The sequence below is a fragment of the Poecilia reticulata genome, linkage group LG23, assembly GCF_000633615.1.
Source record: "Poecilia reticulata strain Guanapo linkage group LG23, Guppy_female_1.0+MT, whole genome shotgun sequence".
NCBI lineage: Eukaryota > Metazoa > Chordata > Actinopteri > Cyprinodontiformes > Poeciliidae > Poecilia > Poecilia reticulata.
Genome location: NC_024353.1, coordinates 4282475 through 4298675, shown reverse-complemented (window position 1 = coordinate 4298675; position 16201 = coordinate 4282475). Strand labels below are relative to the sequence as shown.

The following is a 16201-nucleotide window of genomic DNA, read 5'->3' as shown; positions in this document are numbered from 1 at the left end:
GATGGGTGACAACAGACACTTACGATATTGCTCGGATTTTACGGCGCCACCTTAAGTCCCTGAACTTCACATTTTAACGGAAAAAAAGAGCAACGCGACTTGGATGTAACGAGTAACGCGACAGTTTTGTAGAAATGTAGTGAAGTAGAAAGTACAGATACTTACTGTAAAATGTAGTGGAGTAAAAGTAGAAAGTATCCATTATTAAATCTACTTAAGTAAAGTACAGATACACGAAAATTGTACTTAAGTACAGTACTTCCCACCACTGTAGTTTCTTTGTTTGATTAGATCAGTGGTCCCCAAACTACGGACCGCGGGCCGGACCCGGCCCGCCTCCACATTTGGTCCGGCCCCCTGAACAATACCGGAAAGCATTCAGAGTTTTTTCTGGTGGTTGATTTTTCTTCAACCACTGGGGGGGCTCTTTAGCAGGAAGTGAATTATTGGAAGTCTGGTTACTTGCGTGCCAACATTGAGCCCACAAACATCAAAATGAGTAAGAAACAGATCAGATGTCTTTGGAAAGTTTCTTTGCAAAGGGGAAAAGGCCCAGAGAAGAGACAGGAGAATGGATTYATCCYGGACCGGTAGGTGAGKCCCACATTACAAGCCCGCTCTGCGTAACATGCGGCGACCGGCTGCTAATGAGGCAATGAAGGTTCAAGCAGGCTGTGCTCAAGCAACACCTTGGGTGTTATTGTCTCTCATCACTCCCAGATGGGACCGTCTCGTTGCAGAGAAACAAGCTCAGGACTCCCGTTAGTCATTATCGTGAGTTAAAATTTTCACTAAAGTAAAATGTTCGTTTTTGTGGCGCTTCTGTATATTATTTTTGAAGGGATATATAAACGTTACCATAGCGACCAGAGTCCGAGCGTTTGGGCAGTGGTCAAGAGGAGAGGAGTAGAGCTTTTGAGTCTCAAGTCTGGTTTAGACGGCAAGATTTAAGAATTGTCGGCCGATTCTCCAAACCTATGTGACSACAGAGCTGATAAAAGTCCAACAGGTTCGATCGGTTCGTGTTCAGCCACACGGCACGAACTGATTCCAGTCACGAACATCCCGATTCCAGAGGATAATCCAGTAAAATCCCCCAACATAGCGGGAATTTAGAATAAGCAAACACGGATGACAATGTAGAAGCAGTAGTGATCGTTTGTGGAGTCATTTTAAGAGATAAAAGATGTAATAAAAAGAAAAGGCGGTGGATAAAAGACGACGGAGCAGCCGCTCTATRATTTGGAGGTGAATGTTTTTTCATAGTTAACATTTTTAACTGAATAAACATAATAATGACCTTTTAGATTTAATAATAAACATTTCCACATATCATCTCCGATATCCACCGGACTCAGTTGCGCTGTGTCAGCTGTTTGGGATTCCCCTCTGTTCTTACGTCACTGTGCTTTCTGATTGGCTACCTGTCACATTCAGCAGGTCGTGTTCTCGTTCCAAGTCAGGGAAAAACCCCACAGGCTGCGATAAAAGGGCCAAGACAACCCAAACAGGGCATATTCAGTATTTAGTGGAAACATCAACATGCAGAAGCCTTATCTGACTGTTCGTCCCCCCACCCCGCTCGTTGCGGAAAACCGGCAGAGATATCTGCGGCTTAAATGTGCATGTTTACTGGTTTAAAAAAAACACACAAAAAAACTTTGGGGTTGTGGCTTATAGTCCGGTGTGGCTCATAGTTCGGAAAATACGGACTATAATCCTTCCTGGATTTTTTCTGTGAAGAACCCAGAGAGGGTTATTTGATTGTGCTTTCTGGAAAACAATATATTTTTACATTAAGGCACTCCTGCAATCGTCGCACTTTTTCTGTTACAAACTGACTCTGGCCCCCCACCAGAGAAGGGAAAAGTTTGGGGACCACTGGATTAGATCAACCTTGTTTCTGTTTAGTCATGTAGTGATTCTAGTTTATGTTTAATTATGTCTTGTGCCTAGTTATTCTTTTATTTTAGATTAATTTCCTAGTCCCCAGTATATGTACTCTCCATCGTGTCAATTTCTCTGGCGCTCTCTCTCTCTCTTTTGCTTCTCAGCTCTCTCCCCTCACACCTGCAACCAGTTAGCTAATTAGCCCACATCTTTTGTTCCAGTATTCACTCTCCCAGTACTTACGCACATTTCATCCTCTCACTCCTCGCTGGTTCCTCCTATTATATTCTGTTATTTCCTCGTTGATATCCTGCTGGCTTTTTGTTCCTGGTTCCTGTTTTTGTTCTACTCTGGCTACCTGTGTTCCTGTGATTTTTATTTTATTTTTTTTGTATGTTTTTGTTCATCATTTTTAGTAAACTTTCATCATCTACTTGCTGCCTCTGCCTCAACCATGACATTTCGGTCATTACACAAAATCTTAATGCTCTAGCCAAAAATAACCACCAGTTTCAGTTGAGCAGTTTGAAACCACATGGTGCCATGACTAATATATGTTTTCAAGGCGCAGACTATTGAAGCTGTTACACTTTAATTCTCTGAATTTCCCAAAACTTCCGATGATGGCAAATTATTTCATGCATAGGAGACCTTTTTCAATGACGCAAACCATTCGTGTTCCCAGAACACTGTATGCTTTTTTTCATTGAGTACAAGAAAATGATTTTGCACTGAGCATTTAGATCACGTTACTGCTAGCTGCCACTGTTGACGCCTGAAGCCTTGTCAGTGCCGATGGTCTCCTATTCGAGTGAGCAGAACAATCTATCAAGACTGTTGAGAGCAATGTTCAGAGTCTGGTGACAGAGACGGAACATTTTGATTTATCGGTATAACTCACTATCATTGCCGAATGAATACAAAGCTACGGGAAAGTGAGAAAACAGTTTGGAGATGAAGTGCGTTTAGGTTTGTTACTTACTCCCAGAACTCCTCCTCTGGGGAGCTGACTTTCAGAAGAAAAGTTTCATTGCTGGAAAAAAACAACAAAAAGAAACATGAATATTAAGAATAGCAAACCACATTTAATCAAACCAAATTTGAATTGTGGCTCAAAAACATTAAGCCTTTGTAACAGTAAGGCTGTTTCTTTTTAAAAAAAATTATCTTCTGACTAATTAGGCCTTCCTGTTACCTCGGTAGCAAACATCAGGGAAGATTTGTGCTGCAATATTTGTGTAATCCAGAAGATCTCCTTCTAATGTTGAAGAGACATTAGAAGTTCAATAGTATATGGTATATTTCTGGCTACGTATTTCTATAGCCATAACTATATCGATGAAGCAATATAGTTCTCTCTAAACTCCACTGCTAAAAAAAATAAAGGGAACACTTAAACAACACAATATAACTCCAAGTAAATCAAACTTCTGTGAAATCAAACTGTCCACTTAGGAAGCAACACTGATTGACAACTGGGACCCTCGTCGGGTCAATCAGTGTTGCTTCCTAAGTGGACAGTTTGATTTCACAGAAGTTTGATTTACTTGGAGTTATATTGTGTTGTTTAAGTGTTCCCTTTATTTNGTCAATCAGTGTTGCTTCCTAAGTGGACAGTTTGATTTCACAGAAGTTTGATTTACTTGGAGTTATATTGTGTTGTTTAAGTGTTCCCTTTATTTTTGTGAGCAGTATATATTGCTATGGTGTTTTTGTAGTGTGGTGAGAAGGGAATACTGCTGAACCAACCAATCAAAAAAAAAAACCCTATTTGTTTCAGGAATGCAGGAGTTGGTTTATTTGTTCAATTCATGCATCAACAATATTCACTTCCAAAGATAATGAAGGTTCAAACTGACTGAAAAAACTTTTATCATTTAACTTAAATACTTGTTTTCATCCTGTGCTTACCAGTAATCGTACCTTCTTTCTAGAACTATAAGACTCTTTCCTGGCAAGCCCTTCAAATTTAATACCTCTCATTTATTTGTAATCCCAACTTGGAAACTTATCGAAAACGATTCCCCGTCCTCAAGACAGAAAAGGATGGGTGTGTCCCCTCATGTTCCAACACATCATAAATCTCACCATTGTCAGTCTTCGACTTCATTCTCCAGTTTTAGCGTCACTAACAAAAACGTCAGGGAGCGCAGAGATGCAACTTACAAGTTACTGTAGTAGTCTTCGTAGCCACTTGCGGAGATGTTGTGCAGAAACGACCAGTTGGAATCTTTATTAAAAAGCTCCGGGTTGGCAAACAAGCCAGGTCGACTAAAGCAAACATCTGTTAAGTAAATGTTATCAAAACACAAGAAAAGAAGACAAAAAAGGAGAGGTTACTTCATGTGTGAGAATTTTCTTTTTTGGGAGAACATGTCCTTTCCTTCTAAGTGAATACACATGTGTTTAAAGAGGCTTTTTTTCCTTACCAGTGTTCCACGGGTTTGCACATGAAGACCAAGGCAGGGGGCTCTTGAAAGAGTTTATTAGGTAGAAGATAGCCCAAGCCAAAACCACAATGTAATAGATGTTCAAATAGATCACAATCACCTGGGACGCAATCCCCACCCCTGCAGGGAAAGTGAATTTTTCACACGGTAAGTGGGTGGTTTTTTTCTTTTTTTTGGAATACAGTTTGATCTTGAGAACGCTGTTCAGATTTCGCAAGGGTTACGACTAGTTGCTCTGCATTTTAAGATGATTGCATGTTGGCACTAGTTATGAATAATAAACTACTAACGCTAATCACTGCCAACGAAAATGGCCTGCTCACAACGTGCTGCAATTTGTCAAGTTCAAAACGCAGACTTAAAATGAAATTCCTCGAGGCTTTATTGGATAAAGCAACAAAAGCAGCACAACAACAATCATAAAAGGGCAACGTTCGTTTTAATGCATCGCACTAAAATAAGGCGGCGTCATTATGCTGCAGGGAATATTTTTTTTCTACAGAACGGAGGATATAAATTCATGTCAAACTTTTCAGGTTTTTATTTGGGAAAAAAACATACGTAGCTCAATCCCAGATTCAATACTTTTGCAGCCTCTCACAAGCTCAAAATGTTTTTTGCTTCCTGCCTCAACTCCAACCAGCTTTCCTGCACCTGCTGAAGAAAAGTTTCCCAACAGCATCATCTGGCCACCAACGTGTTTCACGGAGAGACGTGATATGTTAATGGCTGTGTGCAGTTTGAGAGGTTTAGATGCAGGCCAAAAAAGTTCAATTTAGTTCTCATCTTACAAGAACGCCACTTTTTCCCTTCCACTTCAAAATGATGTGCTTCTTTGAGTTGGCAAACAAAAGACCATGAAGTTTGTGGTTGCAATCAAAAGATATTAGCTCCCTTAAAAGGCTCTGTATCTCATTGTATCGCTCTTTGGTAATCAAAAAAATTAATAAATAGATTGACAGAGACAGCACAAAGCAGCTATTGTCAAAGGTCGATCACTTCTTCTGTATGTCTGCTTTTTTTTTTTTTTTTTACCCTCGAACATGGGACATATTTTCCTCCAGGCGGTCACCCCGCCCTCACTGGTGTACTGGCCCAACGCAGTCTCCAGGAAAAACACAGGGATGCCACAGCAGAAAAGGAACACACAGTAGGGGATGAGAAAGACCCCTGGAATCACAGACTCTCATGAGGAAATCGGATTATTTTCAGGAAATTGTTTAATCCTTTCTGATTATGGGACGTGTTTCACAAACACAGCCCCCCCCTTACCTCCTCCGTTTTTATAGCACAGATAGGGAAAGCGCCAAACGTTTCCAAGGCCAATTATTTCCCCAGCCATGGAGAGAATAAACTCCATATTGTTGGCCCATTTTCCCCTGGGCTGAACCCCCTCCTCAGGATCCTGCTTGTCCTGCCCGTGCTCTTCTGCAGAGCCCCTTTTGTCTGTTTCTTCTGTCATAATCCCCCCTACAGGCAAAGGAAAAATGAAATGAAACATATGTTGTATCACATCCAGCTTTTTACACATGCATACACAAAAGAACAGGCTTAGATGCAAAATCAAGATCATTTTTTATTAATATTTGTTAAGCAGAACAGATAACTCCAATCTTTAAAAATCTAATCAGAATTTCTCACCTAAACGGCTATTAGTAAATTACCACAATGTTTCAGTTAGTCAAAAGCAAACTTCCCATATGGTTTTTACTTACCAGTGTGATTCTTGTAGGCATCTAAGATAAAATCCCTCTCGTTTATCTGAGCAAGTTTGAAGACAAGTCTTATTATACAAGGGGCGTGTCCAACGGGACTAAGCGAGGCTGTCCCACAGAAGATGGATTAAGTTACATTATGTTCCAACAGTACTTCTAATTGCTGAAATGTTTACAGTAGTGGCTGCAAATTAAAATTCCTAAATCAGATAAGTCTTCCTGCATGACGAAAGACAATATTATGTCGCTGAAGCGACACTTAATATGATGTTTCATGTGTGTTTTTCGTGTTACAGAACAGGAACCTGCTGGAAAACGGCAATTAGGATGAGCCAGGCTAGAATTATTTTTAATACTTTCCCGTTTTAAAAAAAAATAAAGATACAAAAATAAAATAAGATAAACAGTGAAACGAATGAAATAGTTCCCAAATAACCCCACTAGCTCTTCTGATGGCGTACCTGGCAGGACAAACTCCGGGTTTAGTTTCCCCACACACGCCTCCCCTTCCCTTATTTGACTCGCGCGCTGACGCCTGCGTTACGTTTCAGGAAATAAAAGTAAACAACGGATTCCAGAAGGAAAATGATATTTACTCGTCCACGTTCGTGCCGTCTCTTTGATTTTTCGTCCTCCTTATTAATTATTTATGAAGGCATTACATTTCGAGAAGACAGGCCTAGTTAAATACAAACTGAAAGCTGGTGAAACTCCCGCAGAGCTCAGAGAAAGCGGATGCGGCAGCCGCTAAGGAGAGCTAGCTCGACATGGCATTTTTCTGTTTGAGTTTGTTTACAGCATGGGATACTCTCACGACAATGGCTTAAACACAACTCGTCGACATTAGGTTCGTCTGACAAATGAAATGAGCGCACAGTCCCTCGCATTCCCCCTTGTGTCATACTTTATTTCCCCGTAATTTTGTTATTTGCTTGTGTTAATTTCAGATTTAGCAATGTTAGCCATCAGATCTTCAGACGAGGAGTCCACTGAGATTGAGGAGATGGACACCTCAGAGCCGAACTGGTGCTGGTTCTACTTGGCCGAATGTGGAGTCTGGCACATGTTTGAGGTAGATTAGATTTGATCAGGTTTAAATGCATTTTAATTGATTCAAACTGCACAATTGTTTTGCTAGAAAAAAAAAGGTGTATTTAGAGTCAAATTGTGCGAGATTAAATGTATCGACAACTAATGGGAGAAACTTATATTTTTAATTGATTTTAATAATAACCATAAGTTATCTGTAAAAAAAAAAAAAAAAAAAAAAAAGAAAAAGATTAATAATGTATCAGAATAGTTTCCACAAAAGAGAGTAGAGTGCGTGGTAAAAGTATTAGCATCTATAGACATTTTTACTTAAAAATATCTAATTTCCATATGATTTTTTTTTATGTGTCCAGATAAACCTAAATCATTTTTTAAAATGCCACTTTATCCTTAAACTTTAAATTTTTTTATTTACATTACAGGCACAAACCTCACCGTACAATTTTTGGATAGACCAACACAAAGTAATACATAGCTGTGAAGTGGAACAAAGGCGATAAAATTAACTTCTTTGTTTTTATTTATTTTAATAAAAACGCCTTTTGTACATTGCTGACTTTCCACTTCTATTCCAGCTGTAATTGTTTTGGGCTGTCTTTTCCAGCTTTCCCCGTCTTGAGGCTGAACAATTTGTTAATATTAAAACGAGCTTAAATTTGAACGAGACTCAAAGGACAACCCCCATCAGGACTTTGACTAGGCTGATGTAAAACATTCTGTTCACACTCTGATCATATGTTCACAGTAGCTGTCCTGGTGCAAGCAGCTATTGACACGTTTTCTTCCACTATTATCCTCCATCCATCTTCCCATTACCTCTGATTAGCTTCATTTACCCTTTTCAAGAAAAAAAACACAAAAAAAAACAAAGCCAGATGTGCTACCTCTATGCTTCAACCTCTGAATACTGCATACACTTTTAGTTTTTTACCACACTTTGAATTTTGACCAAAAAATTGACTTTTCTTTGTCTCGTCTGACCAGATTATAGGCGATAGCATGACAAAAGGGAGGGAAAAAGTTAGAAGTATGAATATATTTTCAACGCAGTGCAAGTCAACCCTTCAGTAAAAATTCCCTTTTGATGCCAAGGATGTGTAATTGTCTTTTTCTCCTTCCAGTTGATCATCTGATTGGTTCAGGTGTGCTCTGTTCTGTCTTGATGTCTGTGTCAGATCGATCCCAGCGCAGCCTGCTCGGTGACCAGCGCTCAGATTGAGCAGTGCTACAACAGGAACCAGCGAGGGGTCATGGAGTTCTACACAGCCAAATACACCTACAGACTAGACTTCTCGGGTAACGTAGATATTTCAAAAGGCTACCAATAAAGATGAGTAATCTAAGAAGCGGTTCACATGTAGCTCTTTGTGTGTTTTCATAAACTGCAGCTTCTTTAGTGCTGAAATCTATTCTTTTCCTCCCCAGTTATGCGACAGATTAACGTGACAACAGGAAAACAGAGGCCAATCAAACGCTCCCTGCACTCTGCCACTGGCTTCCGGTAAGGTTTAGTGCTTAAAGGAAATATACGAAATTGACTTTCTTCAGCTTTATACCATGTCATAAGTCGTGAAGATTATACCCACCAGAACATTGTTTGTTTGAGAAATCTTAGAAATTCGTGATGGACGGTATGTAAAAAAACTAGACGAGGAATTATCCTTTTGTGTAGCGTCTCATTCATTTTAAGCTAAAAACTGTCCTTGATTTGTTCTTTCAGGTTTATTTGTGATAATCTGGCCTTGCCAGTGCCATGTCATTGGGAGAGAATCAATACAGACGAGCCTTATCAGGTAAGACACATATATAGATACATACATATGTAAATATGCTGAATTCAATATAAATTGAAATTCCCACAACGCAAGATGCTTCAAATAATAAAACACATTTTTAGGTCCCAAACAAACAAAAAAAAAAAAACCTCTGTAAAAAAATGCGAATGATTTTCATGATTGATTATCACAAACACTTTATGGCACTTGTCGACGCCGAAGAATGCGCAATAATAATAGTACAATAATGTGTATTTCAATTTTTGTTTTGTTTGTTTTTCTGCAGCTTGTCCAGCTCGGCAGAGACACATATGAGTTCAAGGAAGTGGCCAGGCTGTACGATAGGACCATGGATCATCCAATAAAGTCCATCCAGAGGATCCAGAACTTGGACTTGTGGGAGTTCTTCTGCAGGTAACGTGTTGTTTTGAACTGATTCCGCCGCGTTTCCTTTCGTGAGCAGACGATTCCGCTGCGACTGTGACGTTATTGTTTTTATATGCTGACTGTGACGTTATTGTTTTTATATGCTGACTGTGACGTTATTGTTTTTATATGCTGACTGTGACGTTATTGTTTTTATATGCCGGCTAAATGAGTTTAGCCCGTCAGACAATTTGGGGACAAACAAAAGCAGCAAGCCGTAGTTTTAGAATCTGCAACAGATTTGGATTTCGTGCGCCACCTGAAAGCAAACTTTAGGTTTGTGTTTGCTGATGAGTACGAGTCAAACTGAGCGAGTTCAGTAAAGTCTTTCTTCCCTGCAAATCCATTATTATGCTCCGTGTTGTGTTTCTCCCCTAAGGAAGAAAACGCAGTTGCGAAAAGTCAAGCGAACTCTGGATATCGAAGAGCGAATGCTGTTCCATGGAACAGGACACAGCAACATACAAGCTATTTGTACGTTTAACTTTGACTGGCGTCTGACAGGGAGTCACGGCGATGTTTATGGCAAAGGTACAGTCCCTTTGGACTGACACTTAAACGCACCCGTGTCGTTACCTGTTTGATTTTTAAAATCTCGCTTAATTCTCCTTCCCACAGGGAGCTACTTCGCCCGCGACGCCAAATATTCCAGTAAATTCTGCCACACGACCGGGAAACACAACACCACCTTGCAGAGGCACGGACTCGCTCCGCCTATATTTGCCAACGAACCGCCCTATAAAACCATGTTCCTCGCCAGAGTGCTTGTCGGCGAATACACGGTCGGCCATCCCATGTACTGCAGGCCGCCCTCCAAGGACGCCAGCTTCACCAACTTCTACGACAGCTGCGTGGACGACATGGCCAACCCAAAAATATACGTTATATTTGACAGCAATCAGATCTACCCAGAGTATCTGATCGAGTTCTACTGATGACGAAAGAGTTGATGAACAGATTCGATTTGTGGAAATGGGAGAGAAAAAAAACAAAAACAAAAAAACCCCCCGTCACTTCCAGTGAGTAACTGGATCATTGGATATTTATTTTTTTTTTAAAGTGCCTTTGGAAATGTTTAAAAAGTGGGAAAACAATGGCGGCATTCTGCACACTTTGCTCTAAAGTTAAAAATGCTGACATGTGTGCTGTGTTTTGTACTACATGTCACTTTGCTTGTTACACATTCTGCGTAGATTGGCTTCAGTTTGGAGATTTAAGGCAGTGTTCCAACTCTGACCCCTCGTCTTATTTTTAATCCACAGTGCCATACATATGCCTATTTATAATACCAAAAATAAGTTGTGGTCTCATATGTTAGTTTGTTACAACGAAGGACTGCGAGTGCCTGCATTCGTTAGCAGTAGTTTACATACGGTCATGTTGGCATTCATTTCATGACAGCGTGTGGCTTTTATGGTGACTTCTGATGATTCTCTTTCCAGGGAAAGAGTGATTATACAACATACCACTACAAGGAATTTAACGAGCAAAAGATTTAAAATTATTCCACAATTGGCGGCTCAGAATTATAAACATAGACTTTTGGTAACTACCACTATTAAGCTGTAGTTTGATGGGAGTTTGGCTCATCGCCTGACTGTGTCCAAAATTCAGCCATTTACCCCAAACCTCCGTTAAGAGAACATCGGTTAGGGTGTTGCAACTCCCTAAAGACCGTTAAGCCAAAAATGGAAGTAGTATTTTTGATTTTTGTGCTTTTAGGTATAATTTTACCCTTCGCTAAAGGGTTCACCTGATTCATCTCATCAAAAATCCATTGAAGTTGTTTGTTGCACAAACTTCACATAAACTGTTCCGATCGCATAACTAAGACAATCGGTTGACATTCAGGCTGTTGATGAGTGTATGTAAACTTCTGACTGGTAATGCAGCAGTGGTCCTTCAAGATGGCGGTTGAAAGGAAATCCACTCCAAGTGTCTGAGGACGTTCCTGGCAACACTTCCCCTAAAACCTTTAGCGCACCATGAGTCACGTTGGCATAACATCCAAAGCAACACTCTTACTGTCGCCGTTATTATTTAAGCGTGACCTTTTGACGAGTTCTTCTCATAAAAAGCTTCTACCTCTGTGTTATTTAAACCATGCATCAGTGCACTTTTTACCCTTTCTGTGAAAGGTTTTACTCCTGACTGTGTCACCGCGACACAAACCTGTGATGATATGTTCGTCCGTAGCTCCCAAGTGTATCTTTAGAGGTTTTGACGACTGAACTTGCGTTTTTATTTTGTTACCGAGATTCTGCGGCTTAGTTCGTGTCCGTCGGAAACCAGGTGAGCGTCACATTAGAAATGCAGTGCTATAAGTGTGAGAACATCACCAGCTGTACCCGAGGAGAAAAAAAACGAGTCACCTTTGCACCTGGAGTACATTTAACCCGTCACAAATGTTGCCAGAGCATAACGTGCTTCGTCAAAGTATCTGTACGCCTTCAACTTTTCCCCATCTGCCACATCATAACGATGTAATGTGTTTTATTGGGATTTTATCTGATAAGACAGATCGTCAAAATTTAACAAGTAGGGATCTGAGAAGTGTGGCATGCATTTGTACTCGCCTTCTTTGAGTCACAACTTTGTAGTTTTGCTGAAATTAAAGTGGGTCAGCCTCTGCTATAGTATTAGCACAGCTAGCGATTGAAATAGTCTGACCACAGTTTCCCTGTTGAATTTGGGACTGGAAATTGACTGGGCTGTCATACATGGTTAAACTATCCATCTCTGGCTGTATGTTGTGTCCTCATATGGATCTTCCAGATTATCTTCACATCAACCATTTAGACCCTGCTACAGGAAAGCTTCCACTGTTGAAAAGGTGTGTTTAGACTGAGCAGTGCTGTGTTTTTTTTTTTTTTTCCTCCTTGCATTGCTTTGCATATTGGCCAAACAGTAAAAGCACTTTGTGCATGTTTGTTGGCTTGACATATATATATAGTTTTTATAGCTTTCTTTTTGATATTTCATAAAGGATTCATAAGTTTGCAATTATGCCATATTACTTCAATTTTTTGAATGAGCTTAGGAAACGTTCTAACCTAACTCATCTTCAAACCTCTCTGCAGCTTTATCTCTTATTTAGCTGCTGTGCTCCTTTAAGATACATGTTTTGTTCAATAATATAAATTAACTGCCAACATTCATAAGTTAGGTGACCCCTGACGGTTTTGCTTATGAGTATCAAACTAAAAAAGGGGAAAGTAGAAACACATGCCACACTTTCCAGAAAACTAACCAGCATGTTTTATTTCCTTTCCCTTCACTATCGAATAAAATTCCTTTAAAATGCATACAAGTTTGTGGCGGTAACACAATGTGAAAAAGTTCAACCAGAATAAATACTTTCAGAATGCACAGGATGTACTGTAATAAGTAATGTTGCTTAATAATGTAATATTGCTTTTGCCGTGTTACTTGGACGACTGTATGTATCACCAGCTGGTGTAAGAATGGACCATTTCTGGCCTCTGTTAAAAAGCTGCTGCTGTAGTTCATAGCTGATGGCTTTGAGTGTATGAGTCGGATTTATCGACAGCTGTGTGTTTCTGTGTGTATGTTGCACAGCGTAATAAATTTTGCAGCACAGAATCAAATACTTTGAAGTGTACAGCGTGTCAGACAGGACGACCGGGACCAGAATCACTGCATGTTTTTCATTTAAGTCCAGTCTTAAACAGATTCAACTAGGCAAGCCAGGTTTTTTTTTTTTTGTCTAGAACCCTCTGAGCATGTTGATTTAAGCATCAGAAAACCAGGAAGAGGAAGAACGGGGGTGACGTTTTTAATGGCGGGATAAGAAACAATGCTTGGAAATGAACATGTTTTCTTTGTTCTATTTATCTAGACCTGGCTTAAACTTTTCCATACCGAGTAGGAACTCTGTTTCACGCAATTAACTGGGAGTCTTCAGTGTAGAGCAGCCAGCCTACCTCAGTGGGAGTGGCTTAGTTCAGGAGGCAGAAACTCAAAAGCCAAATTAAATAGTCATATGAGTGAGAGAGAGAGACAGGTGGAGCAGGTTGACTTTTTTTATTCAGCTTTAGTTCATAAGCACAATGTGGGCTCTAAATGAAGAAGAAAAAATGGACACATCCGACACTCCATGGTATTGGTATTATCTGGAAGACTGTGGGAGGTGGCACAGAGTTGAGGTAAACCTTTATCTGTTCTTGAGATTTGTGTCATTTTGTGTGTGTGATCATCATGATTGACACTTTGCTCCTTTGTTTTCATTCTCCAGGATGATCCCAGCAACTCCATTAGGAGTGAGGACATGGAGGAATATTATTTGAGGGACTCGAAATGCATTATGAGCGTAAATATGTTGAACTTCCGAAGCAAGATTGATTTTTCAGGTGTGTAGGACCTCTCACGCTCACAGTTTTGGTTTATTTCCAGCTGGAATCGGCTCAAATGTGTGTTTCTGTGCAGCGATGTTGCAGACCGACCTCGCCACAGGGAAACAAAGGAGAATCCAACGCAAATTTAGTCTTGAGAAAAGGTGAAGCATTGCCAGCGGCTCCCGTTCACCACGGCGCCGTGAGTTCAGTTTGATTTCTTGCAAAGTGAAAGTGAAACCACTGCAGCTGCGTCTTTGCTCGTGTTTTCCTGTAGCTGTTCCTGTTTCTGTGGACCGCCTGTTTTCTGGGAAAACTTTGATCCTACAGCTCCTTACCAGGTGAGGGGAAAAGAGACAAATAAATGGCTTCCTGACAGTAAAGCATTTTCCTGCACATTATCTCTAAATCAGAAAAAAAAGAAAAAGAAAATCAGTTTTATTTCAAAGAATTTAAAGAACATGACATCCCTTTATTCAGTTGTTTTGATTTATTGGAAAACTAACTGCACATGGCAACCAAAATAAGATGGCAGCTGTTTGCATCGGTGCTAAACAACGTTTGAGTGGTTATGGACATTTAGCAACAAAAACAGTGACTTGATGTTGCTCATTTGCATGAATGGTTTTCAATTTGTTCATGATTCTGATTCATAATGTAGGACATATCAGTTGGAGATGGAAAATTGTTAAAAAGAAATTCTGTTTTGCCACAAAAAATATTTATATGAGTCGTGACATTCCCTAAAAAAAGGCCATTGTTTTTAGTTGCCACTGCAGGTTGCAGAGTTTTACATGAAGTTCAGCAAGTGAGATGTGGTTACTTCATTTCATTATTTTTTTTTCTTAGAAAACCTTTCTCTCAGGTATATTATGACATATTGTAAGATGAGTGTTTTACCGTTTAGTAGGTACCTGAGGGGGGAAAAACATGCTTTTGTTTCTGCTGAACACCTTAGTAAGTATTTAGTGCTCCTGCTGAACTTTTCCACATTTTCGTATGTAGCAGCCACTAACCTCTGGGAATTTTATTTATTCTAATTTTATACAATAGACTAACGCATAAATATTAAAAAAAAAAAAAAGTAAAATGACTCATGGCTTTCTTTCATTAATAACTTTGTTCTTGCCGCTCTTCCATGAAGGCCAGATTTGTTGAGAGTACAATAACTGGTTGTCATGTCAACAGATTCCCCACCTAAGCTGTTTATCTCTGCAGCTCCTCCAAGGTTACCAAAGGTTTTCTGATCTGCTCCTCTGATTAATGCCGTACTTACCTATTTACTCTTTTCCTTTCTTTTGTTTGGTCTATCACACATATCCCCATTAAACTAAATGAAAGTGTTTAGTTGGAATAGGACAAAATGGGGAAAAAAATTAGGGGGGGGGGAGAAAAAAAAACTCTTCAAGGTACTGTATGTGTGTGTGTGTGTGTGTGTGTGTGTTTAAGCTGATCCGACTGAGTGAGCTCACCTCAGAGTATAAGACTGTGGCAGATTATGTGAGCCATGATGGTCTCCTATCCAAATCCATCGTATCAATAAGCAGAATACAGAATCTGGAACTCTGGGAAATATACTGCAGGTAAGAAAGAGCTTTTATATCGAGACTTTGTGATTGTTCATCATTTTTCGTCTGTGATTTTATTTAATTTCTTAAAAATCAATTATCACTCTCTGCGTTCTTCAGGAAAAAGAGACAGCTCATGAAAATTAAACATGTCCAAGATATTCCTGAAAGGCGCCTTTTCCACGGGACCGACACTAAAAACGTGGACAGCATTTGCAAGTATAACTTTGATTTACGGATACCTAAGAAGAACGGAAGAACATTTGGTAACGGTAAGAGAGCCACTGCCACGAATCGCGTTTGTGTAATTAAAATATAAAACCTGTCTGATAAATTTTGTTGTTCTTTGTCTCTTTACAGGTATATACTTTGCCATCCATGCATCATTTGCAGACAAATATAGTACCAACAGCACACTTCATGGAAACACTAAAAGCATATTTCTTGCTCGGGTGATGGTTGGGAAATGTAACCTTGGAAAACCTGATTTACTTAAACCAGACGATGAAAACGCATTTGACAGTTGTGTGAATGATGCCAATAATCCCACAATATTTATTATATTTGATCCCAATCAAGTATACCCGGAATATCTTATAGAGTACCAATAACCTCAGTCAACATTAGTCAATTTATGTGGACGACAAAAAATCTGTTGAATAAATAAATGAATTTGTTCAATAAAGCTTTTTAGAGTAACATTCCATTTGAAGCCAACAGAGAGTTTAAAATATCCAGTAATCTCATTTATTACATAGTTAACATTACATATCAAGTATAAAATTATGTAACTTTTTTTCTTTAAACGACATTTCTGTTGACTTCCAGTGCATTATAATTACAATGCAGACATTCAGACTTATAACAATCGACTAATAAACTTGAGAACCAAACCAAAGTCTATGTGTGTGTTTCTGTTTTATCCATCTGTGTATATAAAAGTAAATGTATAATCCTGACAGAACAGATTGTACA

At 39.5% G+C, this 16201-nt stretch overlaps 3 protein-coding genes across 4 annotated transcripts in view; 2 read left to right on the top strand and 1 right to left on the bottom strand.

Moving 5' to 3' along the window:
• Positions 1 to 6177, bottom strand: part of LOC103459241 (sodium- and chloride-dependent GABA transporter 2-like) — an 18680-nt gene extending 12503 nt beyond the window's left edge. Inside the window, exons 1-6 of one of the 2 annotated variants that reach the window (XM_017302798.1) lie at positions 6056 to 6177; positions 5613 to 5810; positions 5376 to 5510; positions 4320 to 4460; positions 4057 to 4174; positions 2873 to 2923 (exon numbers count right to left, since the gene is read on the bottom strand). In XM_017302798.1, the coding sequence (XP_017158287.1) occupies positions 2873 to 2923; positions 4057 to 4174; positions 4320 to 4460; positions 5376 to 5510; positions 5613 to 5802 (635 nt within the window). In that variant the 5' untranslated portion in view covers positions 5803 to 5810; positions 6056 to 6177. The remainder of the gene's footprint in view (positions 1 to 2872; positions 2924 to 4056; positions 4175 to 4319; positions 4461 to 5375; positions 5511 to 5612; positions 5811 to 6055) is intronic. The other variant, XM_008400641.2, reaches the window with a different exon arrangement.
• Positions 6178 to 6563: 386 nt separating this feature from the next.
• On the top strand, positions 6564 to 12675 carry LOC103459240 (poly [ADP-ribose] polymerase 11). The gene is made up of 8 exons (XM_008400639.2): positions 6564 to 6902; positions 7003 to 7127; positions 8281 to 8401; positions 8531 to 8606; positions 8826 to 8898; positions 9167 to 9294; positions 9686 to 9837; positions 9925 to 12675. The coding sequence occupies exons 2-8, from the start codon at positions 7011 to 7013 to the stop codon at positions 10239 to 10241; spliced, it is 984 nt and encodes a 327-aa protein (XP_008398861.1). The 5' UTR covers positions 6564 to 6902; positions 7003 to 7010; the 3' UTR covers positions 10242 to 12675.
• A 106-nt stretch (positions 12676 to 12781) lies between these two features.
• LOC103459239 (poly [ADP-ribose] polymerase 11-like) lies at positions 12782 to 16194 on the top strand. The gene is made up of 7 exons (XM_008400638.2): positions 12782 to 13472; positions 13562 to 13676; positions 13753 to 13822; positions 13936 to 13999; positions 15108 to 15241; positions 15347 to 15498; positions 15587 to 16194. Exons 1-7 carry the CDS (start codon positions 13377 to 13379, stop codon positions 15835 to 15837), a joined length of 882 nt encoding a protein of 293 aa, XP_008398860.1. The 5' UTR covers positions 12782 to 13376; the 3' UTR covers positions 15838 to 16194.
• Positions 16195 to 16201: the final 7 nt, after the last annotated feature.

What these genes read in the sequence shown, in the direction of transcription:
- LOC103459239 (XM_008400638.2), top strand. Translation starts at nt 13,377, where the DNA reads ATGTGGGCTCTAAATGAAGAAGAAAAAATGGACACATCCGACACTCCA. An exon ending in AAATTTAGTCTTGAGAAAAG is followed by an intron (nt 13,823 to 13,935) that starts GTGAAGCATTGC and finishes GTTTTCCTGTAG; the next exon opens with CTGTTCCTGTTTCTGTGGAC. An exon ending in CGGAAGAACATTTGGTAACG is followed by an intron (nt 15,499 to 15,586) that starts GTAAGAGAGCCA and finishes GTCTCTTTACAG; the next exon opens with GTATATACTTTGCCATCCAT.
- LOC103459240 (XM_008400639.2), top strand. Translation starts at nt 7,011, where the DNA reads ATGTTAGCCATCAGATCTTCAGACGAGGAGTCCACTGAGATTGAGGAG. An exon ending in TTGTGGGAGTTCTTCTGCAG is followed by an intron (nt 9,295 to 9,685) that starts GTAACGTGTTGT and finishes TTCTCCCCTAAG; the next exon opens with GAAGAAAACGCAGTTGCGAA. An exon ending in CGGCGATGTTTATGGCAAAG is followed by an intron (nt 9,838 to 9,924) that starts GTACAGTCCCTT and finishes TCCTTCCCACAG; the next exon opens with GGAGCTACTTCGCCCGCGAC.